The sequence below is a fragment of the Vipera berus genome, assembly GCF_964194415.1.
Source record: "Vipera berus genome assembly, chromosome: 11".
Classification (NCBI taxonomy): domain Eukaryota; kingdom Metazoa; phylum Chordata; class Lepidosauria; order Squamata; family Viperidae; genus Vipera; species Vipera berus.
This window is the reverse complement of record NC_138214.1, coordinates 1398864-1421624: the sequence shown is the minus strand read 5'-3', so window position 1 is coordinate 1421624 and position 22761 is coordinate 1398864. Positions and strand designations below refer to the sequence as shown.

The 22761-nt window shown below is 49.0% G+C and overlaps 2 protein-coding genes across 2 annotated transcripts in view; both read left to right on the top strand.

The window, feature by feature from the left end:
• The window catches only part of GPC3 (glypican 3), a gene marked incomplete at both ends in the record, with an annotated part of 64425 nt that extends 49615 nt beyond the window's left edge, over window positions 1-14810 (top strand). The window contains 2 exons of the mRNA XM_081336280.1: window positions 1904-2066; window positions 14644-14810. Of these exons, the coding sequence (XP_081192406.1) occupies window positions 1904-2066; window positions 14644-14810 (330 nt within the window). The remainder of the gene's footprint in view (window positions 1-1903; window positions 2067-14643) is intronic.
• Window positions 14811-17973: 3163 nt separating this feature from the next.
• Window positions 17974-22761, top strand: part of GPC4 (glypican 4) — a gene marked incomplete at its 5' end in the record, with an annotated part of 39727 nt that continues 34939 nt past the window's right edge. Inside the window, one exon of the mRNA XM_081336419.1 lies at window positions 17974-18119. Coding sequence (XP_081192545.1) covers window positions 17974-18119 — 146 coding nt within the window. The remainder of the gene's footprint in view (window positions 18120-22761) is intronic.

Here is a 22761-nt window from a genome sequence, read left to right as displayed (position 1 = left end):
CTCAACCCCTCTCCTCCAATTTCCCCTTCATATTTCTGTGTTGTTTTAGCTGGAAAGTCCTTATCAACTTTCCCAACCTCTAAGCATGATTGATGTCCCAAAGTTCTGGAAAAGTATGCAAAACATCTCCCTGCAGTCCTTGGAATGTCTTTTTTTTATTAAATTCCTTTCGGTCATGCAGACTCAATTAAAGGAGAGGTTTTATGCCTCAGAAGAATAGAAATATTAATTCAGAGCTATCTAGTTATCTCTGTCTTTCCTCTGACCAATTTCAAACCAAGTCCATCTTTCAGAAGAGTCTCTTGGTTTCTTTTGAAGTTCTCCTTCATAACTCAACCACTGAAGTCACCACTGACTGACTGGCTTGGTTTGATGTTTAAAGTTTGGGCGAGTGGGGAGGGGGCCCTTAGAGCTTACTGAAAAGGCAAAGTTGCTTTTCTTATTCCTTGGTGGCTCTCCGGTTGCTATACTTTTTTCTGGAATTAATTGAAGATGACCTCCACTGGGGAAGTTGCCCTTAATATGAAGCTGGGCTCACATGTTGCACTGAGCGTAAATCTTACATGTCTGGATTTCCCCCCCCCCTGTGGCTTGTAAACCATGGTGCTGAAATTTGCAACCTAGGCGAACCAGAGCCTGTACACATAGTTAAAAGCTAATTATAGCAAGCCCCTTGTCAATGGTGGCCTGCAAGCCATGATTTGGCTTAATGCGATAGTGCCTGAATCCAGCAACATGTTTCATTCAGCAAACCCTGGTTAAACAAGATAGACTTTGACACTGTTGAGTGTAGCGTAGACATTCAGACATTTTCTGGCCAATTTCCAACCAGTTGTTCTGCCGTCCACCGTGTCCTATGCTCAGAGGCAGGTGCCACCTGGCAAATGTCACAGATCCAGCGTGCCTAAACTCACTTGGAATCTCAGGTGTTGCCATGTCTTGAATTGGATTGGGAGAAAGGGGAGTTGTCACCTCCATCTAAAAGGAGGACGTGGATGTGGAGAAGGCTGTGTGCATTCTGTGCCATGACACACAAAAGCCCTGCCTGAACATGGCTGACTTGCTTCTGAGTTGTGTTGTCTGCCTCTCTCCACCATTTCGGTTTGGCAAGAGGAGGAGGAGGAGGCTGGCTTTGCCACTTAAACTCCTGCAGCTGCGTAAATGGTCATTAAACTAACACCTGCTTATTGTGCCACTCTGCATGCGGACTCTGGCCTCCTCCCGGTCCCGCCTCGCCCCACAGAAGGAGGCTCAGTCCAGACGGCAGCTCCCTCCCTCAGCAGTGACGGAAAGTCAGAGAAGCCGTGGGATGTGGGTCTGTGTGGGAAGAGAGGAATCCAAGTGGTTGTTGCAGAGGAGCTGGGTGTCGTCTGTGGGTCCAGTTCTTCTCTAAGTGAGAACAGCCAGTTTGGTCTAGAGTAGGGGTCTGCAACCTTGACAACTTTAAGACTCGTGGACTTCAGCTCCCAGAATTCCTCAGTCAGCTATGCTGGGAGCTGAAGTCCACGAGTCTTAAAGTTGTCAAGGTTGCAGATCCCTGCTCTAGAGGTTAAGGCACCAGGCTAGAAAGTGGGAGACGAGCTGGCTGGGTGACCCTGGGCCAGTCCCTCTCACTCCATCCATCCTACCTCACAAGGCTATTGTGGGGAAAGTAGGAAGAGGAAGTTCTGTAGGATATGTTTGCCGCCTCGAGCTATTTGTAAAACTAATAAAGGTGGGATACAAAAAGTAAAAAGAAAAATTAAAATTAGAAACAGCTTATCTCCACTGGTGTTATGGAACATTTAATGAGAAAAACGAATCCAGGAGGGTTCTGAATCTCACCCTGCGATTGGTTCAGACCCGCGGAGCGGCATCCCGCACCTTCTTGAACCCAGTTCCCGCTTGATGTCTCTCCTTCCAGCTGCTCAAGAGCATGGCTGCCTCTCGCCGGAGAAATCTGGACCGTCCTGAAGAGGAGGAGGGGGACGAGAGTGGGGATTGCGATGATGAGGATGCCTGCAGTGAGGCCGCGGTTTCTGGAAACGGCGAATTAAAAGTGAAGAATCAACTCAGGTTTCTGGCAGGTAATGGGGAGCTGGAGCTGTGCTGTGGCAGCCACAATTGGATGGCAGGCAGACCTCAAATTACGACCGCAGCTGGGAGCGGCATCTCGGCCGTAAGTCCTTGCAGTTGTAAGTTGAAGCACTACGTGACTGGACTTGGTTTATGGCCGTTTTTAGGAGGAAGTCAATAAGCAAGTCCCCAGGTTGTTAAGAGAAACATGTGGCCATAAGTGTGATGCAAAACTTGGAGAGTCCGTCTGAGGCCACCATTGCAAAGAGGGTGAAAGAAGCAGGTGGACGGCAGGTACAGATCGGGGGGGGGGGAAATAGCATCCAAGCATTTAAGCTACAGATTTGAATTTCTGCTCTTTCCACCACATCTAACATGTTTGAAGCGTCTGTTGTGGCAGCTAGCTTGATTTTCTTCAGAACCAGATATCCCTCTTAGTGGCCTATTTTGGGAAAGGACTGTTGGGAAAAACTATTTACCAAAAATATAGCAAGAGTTTCCAAGAAATTGGAGTCCTTCCTTCCTTCCTTCCTTCCTTCCTTCCTTCCTTCCTTCCTTCCTTCCTTCCTTCCTTCCTTCCTTCCTTCCTTTCTTTCTTTCTTTCTTTCTTTCTTTCTTTCTTTCTTTCTTTCTTTCTTTCTTTCTTTCTTTCTTTCTTTCTTTCCCTGGCTTCACACAGGTTGCAAAAGCTTGGATGTTGGGCTACGCCTTCCCTTTGGGCTCAAAAACTCTAGTTGCCCATCTCTCTTGACCAAAAGCAACTGAACCTGGAAAGAATCTGTCCTGGAGCTTTCAAGTTTAAAGAGGAAGAATATAAAATGTTTAAAATGAGTCCAGATGCTTCCATAAATCCTCTCCCCTTGATCTGCCACCATTAAAGGTAAAGGTAAAGGTTCCCCGCACACGCGTACTAGTCGTTTCCGACTCTAGGGGCCGGTGCTCATCTCCATTTCAAAGCCGAAGAGCCAGTGCTTGTCCGAGGACGTCTCCGTGGTCGTGTGGCTGGCATGACTAGACGCCAAAGGCGCACGGAATGCTGTTACCTTCCCACCGTAGCAGTCCCTATTTTTCTACTTGCATTTTTATGTGCTTTTGAACTGCTAGGTTGGCAGAAGCTGGAACGAGTAACAGGTGCTCACTCTGTTACGCGGCACTCGGGATTCGACCCGCCAAACTGCCAACCTTCTGATCGACAAGCTTAGCGTCCTAACCCACTGAGCCACCGCATCCCCTCTGCCACCATTACCTGGCATCTAATGAGTGGAAGCAGGAGGGCACTGCCTGCCGGAGTCTCTTGTGTCTGAGTGTGAGGGTGCACACGTGTGCACCCACGCAGGCCTGCCCACTCTTATTCCGCAAATCAAACACTCGGGTGATGAAAGACGCAGGGAAGCCAGAGCAGGTATCACCTTCCTTGGCCTGAGAACTGGGCTGGAAGAGGAGACCCCCGTGGGCTTCATAAGGAGGGCTCTTACCCAGCCTCTGAAGACCAGGACAGCATGAAGCGTGATTCGATCTCATGACATTTTCTTTCTTAATGAGCTGCAGCTGCGGGAAGAAGAGCCGGCCAGCTGGGGTTGAGCCCCTTTTTGGTTATTTGGATTTCTCAAGCCCCTCCCCCCCTGATGAGACAGGAAGGCGAGGGAAATCGAAGGCTTTTGGGGGTCGTGGAAGAGGAGTTTGGAAATCATCTCTCATCTCGGCTGCTCTGCTCCAAATTAGCAGCCTCCCCTCCCTGCAGTCAATTAGCAGGGGGGGGGGGAAAGGCTTGCTGGACCTGGATGTGGGTTGGGCAGGCCAGCAGAACAACCGTTGTGGTGGCTCAGCAGAGAACGTGATTCGGGGGAGAACGTGGCTGGTGACAGCTTGGAGGCACAAGGCTGTCCATATTATTCTGGGGGTTGTGTAAGGAATAGGGCCGAAATGATACAGAGGCCGCCCCGCTTGTTAGTCAAGAGAGGATTTAGAAAGTTACGTGTGCGAATTTCCATGCTTTTCTTCAGCTGCCTTGGATGGTTGGGACATTCAGCAAAAGGAAGAAAGGAGGGAAGGAAGGGAGGGAGGGAAGGAGGAAAAGGGGGGGAGGAAGGACAGTGAATGAGAGAAAGGAAGGATTCTAGTCCTCATTGTTCTAAGCAAAAGGACATGCGGGAGAGAGTGAAGACAAGAGAAGAGAGGAGAAGGCAGAAAACAAGGGTTTAAGCCACGTTCTCAGCATACTTCAGGATCCTGGGGGGATCTTATCATATTTGCCTTTTAAGATACCAATTTATCTATTGCAAATTTCAGGGCAGTCAACAACAAAACAAACATGCAAAAAAATCAATTAAAAATTGATTTATAGCACTAAAAAGAGCGGGCAGGCAGACCCAAAAGATGAGACTAGAATAATAAGAATTCTTGGTGCCTAATTAGTAGCTGAAGAAATCTTGCCTGAGATTCTCCTTGGCCAGGCAGTTCCGCCCCTGAAGTGTCCTGGCCCCGAACGCCTTTTCTCCAGCCCCCCCCCCCCCCCGCATCCCTGGGTAGCCCTGGGGAGAGGAACAGCAGCTCTGCTATTGGGGCTTCTCTTGGGCCACAGGGATCAACGCGTGTAGCGGAGGATCCTGAATACAGAACAGTCACAGAACTGCTGCTTCTTGCAACGACAAAGATAAATAAATTTGCAGGCTAGAGCCCTGTTGGTGCCTTTGTTGTGGGGAGGGAATACGGGAAGGAACAAGGCAGGAAATCCTGAATTAACTCAATGACTGGAGCATTGTTTCCGTCCCTGCTTACAAGAGAGAGCACGTTTCCAGGCAGACTTTTAGCCTGTCGGAAAGGATTGTGTTTATAGCCAACACAGTTCCAGTGTGATTCTTCAGCACTTGGGTTGCTATCGCTCATCCCGGTTGTGTCGATTATGTCCGATGCCAAATCTGGAGGGCTTGTGTGGGGCCTGCTTACAATCTGGAGATTCCTCCTGCTTTTCTCTGGAGACTCCCGTGTGAAAAGACAGGCAGGTGGTTCGTGGTGGGAGGGGCAGGAAGAGAGGGAGAGGGAGAGGAGAAGAGGAGGAAGAGGAGGAGAAAAGGAAGAGAAAGAAGAAGAGGAGAGGAGGAGGAGGAGGAGGAAAGGAAAAGAAGGAAGAAGAGAGGAGGAGGAAGATACGGGCACGGCAAACATGCCTGGTGGCCACAGTTTAGAATCTGAAGCGCCGATGCTTCGAGTTGGAAGCGACTGTTCGAATCAGTTCAGAAGCCCCTTTGAGCCTCCGAGAGCCCCCTTTTCACATCTGGAGGATTCCTGGAAGGGTCAGAGCCAGCTTCAGACTGGAAGCTGGTTCTGCAGAAGAGAAGGCCGGGCAGAGGGATGGATCTGGAAGCCGTGCTTTACGCTCTGCTCTCGCTGGAGATGGTTCCCCTCCCTTCCCGTTCCTTATTTTCAAAGATGTTTCAGTATCGAAAACGTTGACTTCTGCTCTGAGGTGATTCGTCTGCACAGGATTCCCGTGGGTGGGTGGGTGGGTGGGAACGGCCTTGCCTCTCCCCTTCCTCTTCTCCGTCTTCCCTGCCAGCAACTTTTGTTCCCACAGCTATAATTTCACTTTGCCAAATGAAAAGCAGCCCATCGATCCAGAAATACATGTGTAGCTGGCTGAGTTTTGTTTCCTGCTTTTGTGTCCCCATACCAGAAGTCTCTAACCGGGCACTCTTCAAAGCGGCTTTTTTTGCACCCTCGGAGGGCGGGTCACGTTGACCAGGTGGAGCCACAGCCTTCCCCACTGTTGCAGGAGTCAGGGGCTCCTAAGTGGCGCATTAGTTTCCCTGGACCATCCTTAGTTAAAGGGAACAAAAAGTGGTCAGAAGCAAGAGAAACGCTGCACAGGTAGTCCTCAGCTTACAACTGGCTGCTTACCAACTGTTTGGAGTTACAATGGACGCCCCAAAAGTCATTTACAGCCCAGCTTCAAAGTTCCGAGAGCCTCACACGATTCCATTTGGGGTGTTTGGCACCCAGCTCCCCTTTGCAGCTTTTTACAGCCTCCTGCTGTTGTGCGACCACTGTTTGTGATGTTGTTTAGCAAAAACTGGTGTTTATTTCTGGTTTTCAGCAAAAAAAAAATTCCATTGGGTAGAATAGGTTCACTCAGTGACCACTGTATTTGCTTAACAACCGCCACCACAATAAAATACCCGGGTGTGGCCACCTGGTGACCTGCTTAACACTTGGCATGACCTACTGTTGTAGTTCTGGGCTCAATTATGGTCTTAAGTTGAGGACTACCTGTCCTATCAGACCCATAACGATCCTCGGTATAGTGATTTTTTTAAAAAAAAATAGCTTTAAAAATTGATTGCAAGGTTTTATTAAAAACAATCATTGGCCAGATTTAAATATTTGCTTTACTGTTTTATGTCACCGTGTGCCTTTGTATATGGCTGGATGGCCTTGAAGAGGGCTTCCCATGCTCAGCTGCTTAAAAGTTCAAAATACTTTAGCAGGACCGAAGATTAGTTTTCCTTTTAAAGCGCATAAATCAGTGTCAGCCAGGCATATTTTCCTGAGTTTGGGTGGCTACCGGTGAAAAGAGGCTGCTTATTTAAGGAGACCTTAACCAAATGCATCCCCTTTAGGCCTCCCCTTTAAAGCAGCCTTTTTTTTTTTTTGCTTTGGACCCAATGCCCGGCACACCCTGGTTTGCACCAGGTTTTGGGGGCTCTGCATAGCCTTTTGAATCATACCCAGGTTGAAATAGCTGGCTGCTTTACGAGATGTCAATTCTACCCCTAACCTGGGAGAGAAGCTGAATGCAAACACCAAATGGATCGACTTCCCCCGAGAACCAAAATCTGGGCCTTCTTGTTCCAAACGTGTTTATACATTTGCTGAAAGGTTTGCTATCTCTCCCCCCCTGCCCCCCAGCATGTTTTTTTAAAGGAAGAGGACCTGGCTAGGCCGCTGGTAAATGTCTTAGAAAAAAAGAAAACAACTTGCTGCTTTCTTTCCTCTTCCCGTTTTAAGTTTCCCTTGACCACCTCAAGGCTTTGCAGTTTGTTTGCCTTGAAGGCAGAACCCGTGTTTTTTTCGGCCGGGGTTCCCTGCCTTGGAAGTGGCTTTAAGCAATTCCATGCCTGGTTGTCGGAATTGGATGGCGAGGGTCCAATTCGGTCCCCTTTTTCCGGCCTTTCGGGTTCACCTTTTTACTTGCTTTGAAAATGGGCTCACGGTGTGCCTTTTTAAACACACCTTTGCAATCCCTGACCGTTCTAGTTTTGATTTCACACCCCTGCTTTTAACTCTTGACAGTTTCTTACTGTGGGCCACCAGCAATTAGGGCTAGTAGGAAGGTTAATTGAAAGTGGTTTCAATTTGGGATGCAGAGACCTCTGGACATAGGGTTTTTTTCCCTGCAAAGTATTTTCAACCTGAACAGCTCAGGGTTCTGTATTTTGACACATGGCCATCCCTAGGACTGACTCCTGTTAATTTCTCTCATTCTCTTATTTATCTATTCTCTTATATATATTAATATATTCTCTTATTTATGCTCAGTTCTCTGTTGCTTTTTGCATCTGTGAAATGTGAAATTGAAGAACACTGCAAGAAGAGCCAACATTTTTGAGCGTGGGCCCAGCTCTTCCCAACGTCTCCGGATAGGCTGAAGTACAATTACCATATTCCACTGCTGGCTTGGAATCATGGCAGCATGAAGACCCCCTCCCTTGATTCTGCCCCCGCCCCACGTTCTTTGCTCCTGGGCCCCACCTGTACATATCCACTCCCTTGTGGCCTCTGCCTGGTTCCTATCTCGGGACTAGGCCAGTCCCAAGGATTCAGCCAGCCCAGCCAGGGGTTCAGGTGTGAAAGACCTGCGCTTTCCAGCAGCTGTTGCCGAAGGATGTTTTTGGGAGGTGTTTTTTCCTGCTTCTATTTGCAATTCCCCAAGTGCTCCAGTGGGACGTGAGCAGTTATTTGGGGGAAGTTAGTAATATCCTTCCTGCAGCATCGTTTGGTGTTCCCCTCCCGGCGGCTTCAGGTGCCTTTGTTTGCTCCTCCAGTCGATCCTGGATTTTATATCTGGGGGTGTCCTGGATCTCTGGTTAGAGGACGTTCGCATTGCACAAAACTCAGTTAAGCCACAGAAATGTTGCCATGTTGCTCTCCTCCCCTTTTCAGGGGAGCCTTAAGAAAGCAAAAATTCTTCCCACACCGATTCCACTGCTCTGAACTAATTAGTCATTGCTGAAGCTGGTGATACTACTACTTTTCATTACCCAAAAATACATTTATTTTTTTTTTACTATTGCTTTCATTCTGATTAAGATTCTCACTACCTCCCCCCAAAAAACTTTCCTTTTGTTTTTGCTTTTGCTTTTATCATGATTAAAAGACTCATTACCAAAACAAAACAAAAAAAATCCTAAACCGCTTTATAGTAATTATAAAATCTTTCTAAAATGAATGCAGGCTAAAACACATGTCTGTCTGTCTGTCTGTCTGTCTGTCTGTCTATCTATCTATCTATCCATCCATCTCTCATCCTCCCTCCCTCTCTTCATATATACAGTATATTGAAATATATATTGATATGTTTTGATATAGTAAACCAGGATGGTCTGCAAATCTGGCTTAGTGTTGCATCCCTTTGTGTTCTGGGCACCTTGCCTCTCTCGCGGGGGTTTTGCAGTGGTTCCTGGTCGCAGCTGCTAATGGCCGAACTTGGAATGGAGTTCAGTTGGGATGCGAAGCTTCTTGCCTCTTCTACGCCTACAGTCTCCGGCCTTCCTTCTTTCCAAATAAGAACACAATAAGAACACAACATCCTTTTTTTAAAAAAAAGGAAACCTGGAACTGTAAGCTCCCCGGGGCTGGCTGAGCACAGCTGGTTCAGGCTCACGGCTGGCCGGGTGTTTCGGGAGAGAGAAACCTCAGGGTTTCATCCCAAGTGGGACTTCCTGGCTGAACATCGGAAAACCTGGCTTTCCTCCCGAAGGGCAAATGTGACCGTTGTTTCCTCCTTCTCCATTTATGGTCCTTTCTCTCTTGTCCTCCAGCTTCCAGGCTGAGACCTTTCAAGGTGTGGGAATTTTGCTATCTCTGAAAATTCACCTTAACCACAGGTTGGTGCGCCGAGCCAAAGGCTTGTCTGGGGAACCCTCCTGCCATCCCCAAAATGGCCCCCATCCCTCTCACCCTCTTTCCCAGCGTTTCTGAAGACCCTTCCCAGGGGTGCAGATGGGGGGGAGGTGTGATGACTCCCTTTTCATCCCAAAAACAGCTGGATGCAGGAAGAAAAAACACGGAAGGCCTGCGACTTTGGGCTTCCTGTCCTTAACTCCTGCTTGGTCACCGTTGGGACCAGCGAGGGCCCACCTTGAAAGAAACACACTGTGCAAGCCCCCATCTCTACAATCCTGCCTGTGTGTGCAGGTTGTCCTCAACGTATGACCACAGCGGGACCCTAATTTCCATTGCTAAGCAAGGCAGTTGTTAAATGAAGCACGGCAGATTTTACAGACTTCTTTTGCCCAAGTATTTCCTGTGGCCGAGTGGGGCCCTGAACTCGGTGCTCCCTGATCTGGCGCCTGATTGTCTTCCGGATCCTTTCGCTGATGTGGAGGATGTGGAACAAAGGTCCGTGTGGGGACCCTCTCCTAAACGAGCCCTTTGCTAGAGCCTTGTCTTTTACCCTTGCTGGGGAGTGGTATTTTTTAAAGGAAGGGACGGCCTGTAAACAGAACGAAATTCTGACACAAGATCATGGCTAAGACAAGACTACAAGGCCCCATTTCCTTTTCTGAAAGCTCTCTCTTTTCATGCTCGGCATAATGGACTTACTACGTGCCCCGCTGCCTATGGGAAGACCCCTTTCACCCAGAGCCCAGGCCTGGCTGTGCTCCGCATCCCGCTTCTTTGTCTCCTCGCTGGGAGAAACCCACGTTATTTGGGCTTTAAAATAACAGCCACCCCGAGGAGGAATGACTAAGCCCCTTTCATTCAAGGATCTGTACATTAATTCACCGGTGAAAGTTTGTGTTGGCTGCAACATCTCAGCGATGGAGTTAGGTAAGAATGAAAACCAAGATTGTGCCAGGCATAAAAAGTCTCCTTCCCCCCCCCCCAACCGAAAGGCCATTAATAAATTCCAGAGGACGAAGGCTTGGAATGGGGACATTGAAAGGAACTGGGCTAATTTGGAGCATTCAGATGGACCCCAGAGAAATTCCCAGACTGAAAACCTGAAAGTGTGCATCTACTTTAAAAATCAATCAATCAATCAAACACACAAAACAAAAAACGAGTAAGGAATATTACTTAGAGACACACCAATGCAGCCTTGAAAGAAAGTGTTCAACATGGTAAATCACAAATAAGCTTTACTGCACGGAGTGGTTTCTTCCTTTTCACTGGGGGTTTTCAAATGGAAGCTGGCAATATTGGGCATGGTAGAACGACTCCTGTAGTGTGCACGGGGTTGGACTTGAAGGCCTCTTTGGTCCCTTCTTCCAACTCTGATTCTAGGATGTGAATCACAATACTCTCTCGACTTCCTACTGTCAAAATTCAGTCCTTGGAATTGTTATGCAGTTGTTCCTGGATGTATTTTTTTTTCCTTCCAGTTCTTTGTTCTTTTGTGTATTGTTTAGCCCATGTCCACCTGGATTTTAAGATTCCTTTGCAGCTTAAAGGCCATTAATTGTTAATACTAACCCTGTTAATAAGAGGCTGGCTTTGTTCCAGACAGCATGCTAGAATGAGGATTATAAGGTGTTCGGTCCTTAGCGTCATGTCCTTACAAATATAAGGAAGGAAACGCTGTGTGCAATTATAATATGCCTAAAATAATTTTGAATTCAGCAGCACACCTTTTGCGCTGTGCAATCTTTGTATTGTGGAGATCTTATGAAAGGGCTATATTATATCTTAGCAGAGGAGAATATTTTGAAGTCACCTTGGCTATTCCAATTATCTCTGTGCTTGCGTAGAGCGTTTTTATCCCTTTATGCTCAGTTTAAAGTTAGTCTTGCAATTAAGCAGCGTCCTCAAGTCAGGTTGAGCTACTCTTCCTAACTTGTGAACTGGGAGTGATGGGAGATGTAGTCCAAAGCCCTGGATGGCACCTGTTGGAAAAGCTGCCTTCCGTCTCTAGAACTGCTGTTGAGTTACAGATCACATTCTCTGTAGGGTTAAACTCAAGTTCTGATATAGGTTGACTCGGCTTTGGTGCCTTTTGGACGAGTAGCTCTGCAGGTCAAGACGAAGTGAATTTGTCCCCTTCCATTCCCCCCCCCCCCCGTGGATTTTATTCCATCTCATTTTTGCTTGCCTTTTACCCATTTTTAAAGTTTGCACAAAAACCAGGCTGTGCTTTGGCCTTGCCAGTGGTCGTTTCTCACCCCTGTGAACTTACCTAAGTTGGCGAACTCATCTGGCCAGAGAGGTGTGTTTGCACCCGTGACCGGTTTGCAAAACAGCCTGGCCAAATTCTGAAAAAAGCAGGAATGCCAGAGATCTCCTGCAATAAGCAGGAGGGTGGCTTTGCCAGGAACCGGCAGCGAGGAACAGAGCAGGAGAGCGCCTGATGTCTTCCTTCACCATGACAATCTCTCTGGTGGCTGCTACTTCTCAAAGGGGTCCAGGACACAGAGTGAATTGGGGGAGGCACACAGCACAGCCTGTTCCCGCGGAAGAGAAGCAGAGTCTGTGTTGGGAAAAGCAAAGTTCCTGTGCAGACTGTGGCCAAAAGTTGAGGCATGACAGGGTTTCTCCTGAGGGCCACCCGCTTCTGAAGGCCAAGGAGGGATACTCAAGATGAATAGATCTGTCCACTTGGAGGGCCAAAGGAAATTAATCCTCCTTATTTAGCCTCTCCAGGTGTCCTTGCAAAATGGAAGGGAGCCCCTTCCTGTTTCCTACACTGACCTCTGCATTGCCACCTTCATTCTTGGTGAGATGGACCTGGAGTCACTCCTCGGATGGCCTTCTGCTTTTTCATCCACTATTGTGAAACTCTGGACCATCACTTATGAACTGGTGTCCATCCATGCCTCGAGTTCCCGAGAGACCTCCAGCAACAAAAGCTCAACCCAAGGGGCTCGTTCGCCTCCATCCTTTATGCTGTGTCCTCCTATGGGGAGGAACAGAAGCTGCTGGACATCAGCCCTGAGGGCACCTGCTGGACCATGCCTGTTCAGACAAAGGGTTCTCAGCAGATGTTTGTTGGTGCCAGCCTCAGTTTTCTTTCTGGGTTCTCCAAGGATTGGCTTCTTGCCAGCTCAGCACTGCCTGGTTTCTTCGAAGGCCTCCTGTGGTTCAGATGAAAGATCTCCGGATCAAAAATGGACTTTGGAAGGCACCAAATGGCAGATCATTGGGAAAGCCCTTGGAGGAAGCAGTCAGGACAGTTGCACTTCCAACACGGAGGTCTCATTCTGTGGATTAAAATCACTAGTTGCCTATTGGCTACAGCTCCAATGGATGGTTGGCTTTCAAAAGTTGGACTTGTTATGACTTCCAGGACCTTCCAGGAACAAAGGCAGCTCGGAAGGGCTTCTCTCTGACAAACCTCTGTAGTCTTTCCCTGGTGGGATGCTCTCCCCCTCTTCCTTTGTTGACATGGAAATGGAAGACGCATATTTGCAGGTTTACAGCTTCAATAGCTCTCATTCTTCTTGCATGTTGGAGCAAGCACGGAAGACTCTGGGTGTGTGTCACGCTGCTGTATGAAAAAAGAAAAAAAATGCAGATCAGAAGACGTGTATCAGCAATTCAACACTCCGTGGTGGCTTTTACCACCCACCCCACCCAAAAAGAAAGAAAGAAAGAAAAAAAAACGCCCAAATCTCCTTCCTCCTGCTTGGCGGGGCAGAGGGAAGGGAAAACACCCTCTGATCGGCCACCGAGGAGCAGAGCTAAATTTACTCCCCGTGTCAGCTGATTATCTAAGCTGGAGCACAAAAGGCAGGGCTGGGAGCATGAATTTGCCCTTTCCCATCTTTGGGAAGAGCCTCTTTCTCTTGGGACTAACCTGGATGGGCTTCAGGACCCACGTTGGCGTTGCTTGCACGAGCTGCGGAGGAGATCTGGTGGGGTTGATGGGCGATTGGCCTAATAGCAGGACAGATTCCCTTCAGCTGCCCAGCCAGGCTCTGTAGCGACGGGGGCTGCTTGTCTCTTGAATGGTGCTCCGTGCGAACTTTGCCTGGCTGAAAAGCAGAGCCCAACAGAAAGGTTTGTCCTGCTCCCTTCTTCTCTCTCCACCCGACCTCGTTCTCCACTGGAGCCCGTCTGTAGAACAGAAGCCTCTGGCCTTTTCGATCTGGTGACCTAGACAGGTGTGGGTCTACAGTCTCCATCATCCCCTGCCACCAGGAGGAAAGCTAGAATGAACATTTCCTGGCTTCCTTTTGGAAAGTTAACCGAGATGTTCCCAGAAGAAGGAAAACTCTGCTGTGGGAAACTTTTAAGGCACGTGTGGGCTTTGTAAGCAAGCATCTTGCTGGATCAGATCAGGTGTTCCCCTTTCTGTGTGGAAAGGGGAACACCTGGGTGCCTCTAGGAATCTCTTCAGAGGGACGGGAAAACGGGAGCTCTTTCTGTGTCTTGACTGGCCACTGACAGACGTTTTTGCCAGCTCCATCCGTTGTACTAATAAAGGAGAATATTTGTAGCTCAGGGTTGAAACGAGGGGTCCTTGGTGCTCTCTGAGCTTGCGTGCTTTCCTTGCAGTCGTTTCGTGACCCACACCAGGTAACATCATCCGTGTCAGTGAAGTGTTGACTAGCACTGATGATGTTACCTAGTTTGGGTCATGGTCATGAAACGTCTGCAAGAAAACAAGCAAGCACCAAGGAGCCCTCCATCCATTCTGTTGGATTAGAATGTTGCACAAATCCAGCCGCCCAGGGGTTAAAAAAAGGTAAAGGTTCCCCCGCACATGCGTACTAGTCGTTTCCGACTCTAGGGGCCGGTGCTCATCTCTGTTTCAAAGCCGAAGAGCCAGCGCTTGTCCGAGGACGTCTCCGTGGTCGTGTGGCCGGCATGACTAGACACCAAAGGCGCACGGAACGCTGTTACCTTCCCACCGGAGTGGTCCCTATTTTTCTACTTGCATTTTTACGTGCTTTCGAACTGCTAGGTTGGCAGAAGCTGGGACCCCATAACTAAGGCTGCTGGGCTCCATTGAAATCCAAGCCTTGTCCAAGCAATGGCCCTTCTTGAATTTGGGGGTCTGGTAGTGCAATGGTATGTGAGAAAGACCGGGGTGGGGGCGGGGGCTTGGGGAGGTGAGATACGGCCAAGGGGTGAGTCAGATAAGGGTCAGCATGTATCGTGGGAAAGGAAAGAAACTCAGAAGGGACCTCCCTAGTTTGTCAGGCTGTGTAGGAGACTGTATGGGAGAATTGTACTTTCATGGCTCTGTTAATGTAGCATTACAATAAAGTAAAATTAACTCACCTGGTTGTGTTTCCTGAATGGTCTACCTAGGAAGGCTGACTGGTAACAGTTTTTCAGACCAACAATTTTACTAAAAGGCATCAACTTTCATAAGCTGAGGCTCTCCTTCTTTGTTACCTCTTCTCTTTCTTCTCTCCCTCCTTCTAGAGCTTGCATACGACTTGGACGGCGAAAGTACCCCTTCAAACAGGCAGCTTGTGAATCAGCAGAGCAAAGAGTCAACGGGTCACAATCTCAGTGCCAAGGATCCAGCCCTGAGTTTTCAACTAGCGGGCGCTGTCCTCATATTGTGGCTTTTTCTGATGGCCAAATGACTTGAACTCACCCTTGGCCACAGTCCGGGGTGAATCCATTATCAGTTTGCATTGCGAAAATGCCCTGCAAATCTTTCTTGCCCTTCAGAGGCACTTGAAAAGAACAACTTCAGAAATATGACTTAATTTTTTTTAAAGAAAAAAAAAACATTTCCTGAAACAAGTTATCTGAGGTCTGGCCAAAAAGACCCAGGGCTTGTATTTTGAAGAATTCTCATTCAATTATTATGACAGGGTTAAAAATAGTCAGATTGTATCACTTATGAATTTTGTAAACATTTTCCCCTCTGCTGTTTAGGATGGCAAAAGCACACAGCATCCTCAGAGAATCAGAATGAGCAAAGTTACTGGATTAAACACCTTCAGACAATTTTTTAAAATTGTTTTGGTCTTGAGATCAAAACCCAACCTGAAGGAAACTGTTCCAAAACAGGAAATGGCTCTGCAGCCTGCAAATTTGCTCTGGAATTGCATTAGCCATTGTATTAATATTGGTGGCAAACCTGACTTCAAGGTGGCCATTTGAATTGACTTAACACTGGATTCTTGTTACGAATGAGCTGTGTATTCATTTTTTAAAAGCTAGCCAATTTTAGACAGGCTCTCCACGGCAGAAGTGCCCATATTTTTTTAGACAGGGCTAATGCGATTCCCCAGGTGTGGCTGATGTGAGCACGGCAGAGAATACGCCGTTGCAGAGCGATTGTCCAGCTTCAGAAGATGCTCAGATGTTTTCCAGAAAGTCAACAGGATCAAGCATGCTTTCCTATTTTTTTAAAAAAAAACCTATTCTGTATCACTTTGTCTGTTAATAGATTGTGTTCTGAGCCTGTCTGTTGAGCATGGAAAAATGGGAATCTCTCAGAGACTCCTACAGCCTCTTTTTGGCTGCTCTGGATATTTTTTTTTCCCCTTTCTTTTTTAGACTCTAATTTGCATCGGAAATATGAAGAGCTGGGAACAGAGAGGAACTGTTTTTTCTTCTTCTTTTAAAAATAAATAGGTCCTACCATCAGTCGGAGGCTGTTGATCACATGCTTGGCTATCTTGCATTTGAGTGTGTGTGTCTTTGTGTTTGCACATGTACCTCTGCCTGGGAGAGGAGGAAATAGCTGTTTTGAAACTTATGGAGTAAGTGCAGCATTATCACCGTGAGTTTTTCTTTTTCCAACGCAGGTTCTGCATTTTACCTCCTGTTTAGAAGTATATCCACACTGGCACAAGCACACAGAGATGCGTGCACACACACACGCGTGCTCACATTTACTTATCTGGGTAATTACTAATCCTCTTTGCAAGCAACAAAGCCATTGATTACTTTAGACAGAACAAGAAATGGGAGTCATTATTCCTTATTATAAACCGGTCCTAAAGCAGCCCTCGCAGCCAAAATCCTGAGCATGCAAACAAAGGCCTGCATTTTGTCAGCGTCCAAGTATATTATTAAAAGGAAAAAAAGAAAAGTAAGAAAAATCAACTCCCCGTGAACAGACACCAGAGAAATTGTTTAATTAGGGCCATTAAAACCACAGCGATGTGCATTAACAGAGTGACCTTCCTCTTGGTGCAAAATGGTCTTTGAGGTGCATCTACAGGCAAGGAAGCCTGGCTGGCTCTTGCCCTTGGAGGGGGGGGCTAAGTGCTGTCAAGCCCGTGGCCCCCTCCCCAGAGAAGAAAGCCTCCATCTGGACTGCATTTTGAAGCAAATGCCGAGCGTTCTTGTATTAATTTCAGCTTTCTGCCAAATGCATTCCTTGGGGAAGAGCAGATGTGGAAAAGTCAGAGAAGCAGATGAAGGAGTGGAGACATGCCGGGTGGGGTGTGTGGGGGGGTCTGTACCACTCAGAGGAAATGCTACTGAGGTCTTTCTGGAATTCCCACACACTTGGGTGGCTTTTCCCAGTGTTGATGGAAAGGCCGCTTTGGAAGAGCAAAGCTGCTGAGATCCTTCAGTGGCGGAGCTGGTCTCTCTCTCTCACATTCAGCCCAGCTCTGGTTTGCTGGCCCTGGTGGGCAAATGATAAACCAACAAAGCTGGCTGGCTCTGAGGTGCCCACAAGCTCTCTCCCAAGGTACTTTTTCCAAAAGGCGCCTGGACTTTCTCGGTTTTTCTCCTTGACAACGTTTCAGTTCTCATCCAAGAACTTCAGACCTGGGGAAGCTTCTTGGATGAGAAGTGAAACGTTTCCGAAAAGTCCAGTTGCCTTTTGGGAAAAGCACCTTTGGGACAACCAGGACCTGGAGGACTGAGAAGCTCCTTAGACAACCCAGGGTGAAATGTTGTTTGTCAACCCGGCCGATTCGGGGATCAAAGTTTCTTCTCCTTGATATCTTCTCTGTATCGAGATGTCCACCATCTGAGGTGAGGTTGAGGTGGAAACACGTCCTGGGCACATCCTCAGGAGAGGGCTGTGGAACTGCTGTGGAAAGCAAGTGGTAGCGGGCCAACCTGCTCAGTGCGGTCCCTTTGCTTGCTCTTCAGCCCCAAACAGCTACTACCACTTTGGGGTGGGGGCCTAAGGTCTCCACGGGGTGTGTGTGGGGGTCAGCCTAGAACAACAATGGGCAATTGCACCCTCCTGTCAGGTTCCAGTGGTGAATTTTACCCAGTTTTCACCACGGACAAGACCATTTTTAAGGAGAGATTGGACATCCATTTGTCCAGAATGTCGCAGGGTCCCCTGCTGGCGTAGAGGATTGGACTAGAAGACCTCTAAGGTTCCTTCCAACTTAAGTATTCTGTTCACCTGTTCACAAGCTCCACCTGTGTTCGGGGTTCCAAAATGTTTTTCCATAAACGGCAGGTTGGTTGTTGAGTGTCAAAATGTGGCCATGGGGCCTGCGGTGATGGGGCGGCCGTCGTAACTTTGCATCTGGTCAGTAAGACCCTTTTTTCAGGATTTGTCTTGATTTTGAACAGTCGCTAAACGGCTGGCTGTAAGGTGAGGACGCCCTGCATGAGGAAAGAAGCCACGTTCTTTGCGGTTTCCCCTTCGCTGATGAGGCTGCGCAACTCGGAGTGCTCCTGGCATCGGAACTGCGCATGTATTTGTGTGCTATTTCCAGGCTCCTGCCCATTTGCTGCCCCCTCCCTGCTTTCTCTGCCTTTTTTCCTTTCTCTCCTCTGAACCTCCATCCTTTGATCTGGAGCCGGGCGAGATGGATGAAAATTGATCTTGCCCGCCGCTTGGAGAAGGAGAATCAAAGCAGCAGCCTGCGCCCTGGTGTCCGTCCTCGGGGTTTTGAAAGGGCATTTTCTCGGGCGGGGCGAGGAGGGCAGAGGCCTGCCAGCACCCTGCGCCTGTCTGGGTGAGTGACGAGTGCTTGGAAAAGCTTCAGAGCTTGTCGTTGTCCCAGCCGCGTTCCTAAGATTATCCTCCGAGCAGCTGCGGCTGGACCAGGGAAGGGGCCTTCCCGGCAAGCCTTCCTTGCTGAGCGCCCCCCCTTGCAGCAGGCCGCTTGTCCAGCCAAGGGCACCCAAGGAGGTTGGCTTCGGAAATGTGGGCAGGAGCAGCTGTGCTGATGGCAGGAAGCTGGGATGGGATTCCATCCACCCTCGCTCTGAGCCACCATTAAGTGCTCAACGTTGGGACCCAGAACTCTGCCGCGTTCTCTGGCCCCAGAAGCCACACCAAGGGGGTAAGATGATCCTTGCAGCAGGAGGAAGGAATGTCTCCCCCAGCAGCTTTCTATAGATCCCCAAAGCTGCCCTAATCTTCGGACCACAAAAGTTGGCCTGGGGAACAGTGTCACTTTCCCTTGCGATGCCTTTCAACGGTCCTCGCGGCTGTCACCTCCTTGGCCATCAGATCTTGAAAGAGGACACGTGGCGCTCTTGGGATGGAAGCAGTTGGGCTATGCAATGTATGCCGAGTTGACTTTGGCCCCTCTTGGAAACTCCCATCTCGGAAGAGAGAAGAAAAGACACTTGTGCAATGAGGGGAGAGCAAGCCGGGCTTGTCATCTGCTTAGGTTCCAAACCTCTTTCTCTGCCAACTTCTTTAGATCTTCTGCTGGGCCTAGCCAGGACCAGTGTTTTAGGTAATGAGAGCTACTATGGAGTCCGATAGCCCACTGGTTGGTCCATTAGGATAAAGCCACTTCCCAGGTCTGAAGAGTTGGGGAAGGATCACCGGTCACTGCAAGGTCAGGAATGTGGTTCTTGTGGGCCTGCTGGGCCCCCTCCTTCACGCCCTGTGACTTTTACAAGTTGCTTGAACAAACGCTAAATTCGGGAGCTGTCCTGCACCATCCTTAGCATCACTTGTTTACAGCAAGAACTTTTGCTTCTGGAAAAGTTGCTACAAGGATGCAGAGAGCAAGCCAAGTTACTTCAAGGCAATGCTGGGTTTAGTGATGGGCCACGTCCACGGGGCAGCCATTTTGAGCTTCATAAATGGTCCTAATTTATCTCCCCTCCTCCTTGGTGCTGCACGAAGCGGGTCCCACAGTAGGCTAAAGCAGGGGTCGGATTCTGGAAGAATGAGGGAGCTGGTGTTTTATGTTTGAGGGTGGTGTGCCTATCAGTGCCCTGAAGGATGGAGAAGACTTTGACGGAAAGGAAGACCCCTTCGCAGGCGCCTTGCTGACTCTCGTGTCCGTAGCTGCAAAAAGGGCAAGTAACTGGGACCGACCCACCGCCCTGGAGCCCAGGAACCTCCTTCGGGCGATGCCACCTGTTCCTTCTGCAGACCAGCTTGGCCTTGCTGATACCCACAAGTTGCCCCACTGGTTTTTGTTGTCCTCTTGCTGGCTTTCTGATAATCCTGTATCTCCGGTGGTCTTCCTCAGGCTCCAACTGGCCTGCTGCCTCTCCTTTCCCAACCCCTCCTCCTCCTCGTCTGCAGCCTCCCTCCCTCTCTCTCTTCCCCTCTTCGGGAGAAGAATGCCCGGCCCCCTGCTGCGCTGCCCTTAAAATTTGCATGGTCCCACCAGAGAAACTGGGAACGTGGAAGGCTTCCCTTTGGGAGGCCTGGCAGCCAGGACTTCATGAGAACCTGGAGCTCCGGCAGTCCCCACAGGAAGAGTGGGGTGGAAGGGGCTGAGGGAGCGAGACAAACATTTTTATGAGAGCCTGGTGTGTGTGTGTGTGTATGTGTCTGGCTAAATCCTCAACATCTTTTTCCATGAGCAGCTTCACAAACGGTCCGGCATGGGCACAGTGGGCAAAAAACAGGCTTGGAAAGGTTTGAGAAATGTTGGCAGAAGTTGGTGAGGCAGGAGGGGTGGCAAGCCCCTGGGATCCTGTTACACGGAGAGCCAGTTTGGTCTAGTGCAGGGGTCTTCAAACTTGGCCCTTTTTTGACTTGTGGACTTCAACTCCCAGAATTCCTCTGCCTGTTATAAAAGGGCCAAGTTTGAAGACCCCTGGTCTAGTGGTTAGGGCAGCAGGCTAGAAAGCGGGAGATGGTGAGTTCAAGTCCTGCCTCAGCCATGGAAACTAGGGACCAATTGCCAGGAGACGGTGAGTTCTAGTCCTGCCTTAGGCACGAAAGCCGGTTGGCTGAGTTCGGACCAGTCATTCTCTCTCTCTCTCAGCCCAACCCACCTCACAGGGTTGTTGTTGTGAGGAAAAGAGGGGGAGAAAAATGTGCTTGGATATATTAACCGTCTCGAGTTATTTGTAAAAATAATAAAAAGATGGGATACAAATAAATGCAGACAAGCCGTGTTTATGCTGCATACTAACCTCAGGCGCTCGGTGGGCTGGCTTCTGTTGTATGAACTCAGCCATTCCCATTTGGGGAACTATTATGGTTCGATATGCTGCCTAACCTCAGCAATCGTGGCTTGAGCCAATGATGGCTTTAGCCTCCCTGAGCTCTTGGCTTAAGATGGGTGTCCCTATGAATGTTCCCAGCAAACGAAGCAGGACACAAAACCGGCTGCAGACGCTGTTGCTTTCCTTGAGTTGCAGAGAGCCATCCCCTAACCCTCCCCCTCCCTCCCTCCCTCCCTCCTGTAAGGTTGCCAGCTTAGGTGAAGACAACCTGAGGTGGCCTTGTGTGACGGCGAAGGGCACAATCTCCATGGCTGGCCGTGAAGAACCTCCACACACCATCTCGGGATGACCAAGAACACGGCAACTGAGCTGACAACAAAGGGAACAATTCTTTTGTGGAATCTGTTAATCATTAGGAGACACACAAGCACCTTTCTTTCGATAAAAGGTGTTTCGTTTCTAGGGTGGGTTTTAAAGCGCTCTCTTAGGTGGGTTTTCATCCGATAGCGGTTGCTTTTAACTTATTGCCGCTTGCTGCCTTATGGGTGGCTGGGATTTGTTTAGCCTCGTTCTAATCTGTTTCAGATGCTGTTTGGTACCAGGACATTTCTTCCGTTTCTTCCGAGTGGTTACCCTGGCAAAATAGGAAGGTGGGAGGGACGCAAACGGATGGTTTAAAGCTGTTTGACTGATTCAGAAAAACACACCAGAGTCCAGGAAAGTAGCTCCATCTCGTAAGAACCATTTGGCGCAGAGATTGGCTTAAAAACCCTTAAGATGCATTAGCGGCTGAGAAAGTTTCCTGACTCTTGGCCCCCAAACCACGTTGGTCATTCTTCTGACTCTGGAAAGAAGCCTCCGGGGAGGGAACGGGGCCTAGTTAGCCCCCAGACCAAGAAAAGGCAAAGCTTATACAGGTAGTCCCCAACTTACGCCCACCATTGAGCCCAAATTCCTGTCACTAAACGAGATGGTTGTTAAGTGAGTTTTGCCCTAGTTGATGATCTTTCTTGCCACCCTTGTTAAGCGAATCGCTGCACTTGTTAGTCAGATGGTCGTTAAGTGAATCCGGTTTCCCCCTTGACTTTTCTTGTCAGAAGGTCACAAAAGGGGATCATGTGACACCTCCCCGGGACACATTGTGACACTGTAAATACGAGTCAGTTGCCAAGCATCTGAATTTGGATCAGGTGACCCTGGGGATGCTGCAGCAGTCGTAAGTGTGAAAAAGGGTCATAAGTCACTTTGTTCAGTACCGTTGTAAGTTCAAACGGCCACTAAATAAATTGTAAGTCCAGGACTCCCTGTACACTCGCATTGTCCTAACTCCTGTGCTTCAAGCATGTGGCCAAAGGTGCTGCAGCTGGCAAGAATGCACCCTTTTCACAACACCCGTTTTGCAAAGGTTCTGATGTTTGTTTGCTTGACCAAAGAGCTGCGATTTGGAACAGAACGTCCTGAAGCCACCGTTTTCTAGCCTCCCCCCCCCCGCCCGGTCAGTGCAGCAAGAACAGCCAAGAAAATGACGGCCGATAAAAGAGTTGGACCCGTGTTGCAGCCAAATGTTGCCATCCCGTCCTGTTCTCCCAAATGCATCAGAAATTCAACTCCAGGAGCTGAGTTCAGTTGGGGGGGGGAGGTAGTCAAGTGGACGTCCTGTTTTGTCCCTCACAAATCTTTTCCTTGCCAACCTCAGGCCAGCTTTGCAGAGGGGAGGGGGAGGAATGCAAGATGGATGGCAGGGAGGCCTCAGTGTTGGAAAAAGGGCTAACAGAAAATAACCTCACATCGCCTCTCTCTCTCCAGCTTGGGAAGGAATGGGGCCACCCCAAGGATTTACCCCCCTACCCGCACATTTCTGGGTAGGTGGGGGAGGGAGCTGATTAGATTGGCGGCTCTAATCATTGCTGGGAAGACTCAAATCTCTCTTGGCCGCTTGGCTTTGCAGCAGGAGCCCCCCAGGAACCAAAGCGGGGGGGGGGGCATGAGATTGGGAAAAAAATCGCTTTGGAGAAGACTTAAATAGTTTGGCCACATCAGCCAAAACAGAAGGGGGGCCTTTGTCTAGGATGCTGGCCCGGTTGGGTCTCTCTGTTCAGAAGAACGTTGGGATGGGGGTGGGCTTTCCCGGAAATGAGCCCCCCAGGCAGACCCAATTTAGGAAGAAACCCACTTTAATTAAAAACTGCATCTCCTGCAACTGGATGGAGGGAGAAACGGACCAGGAGC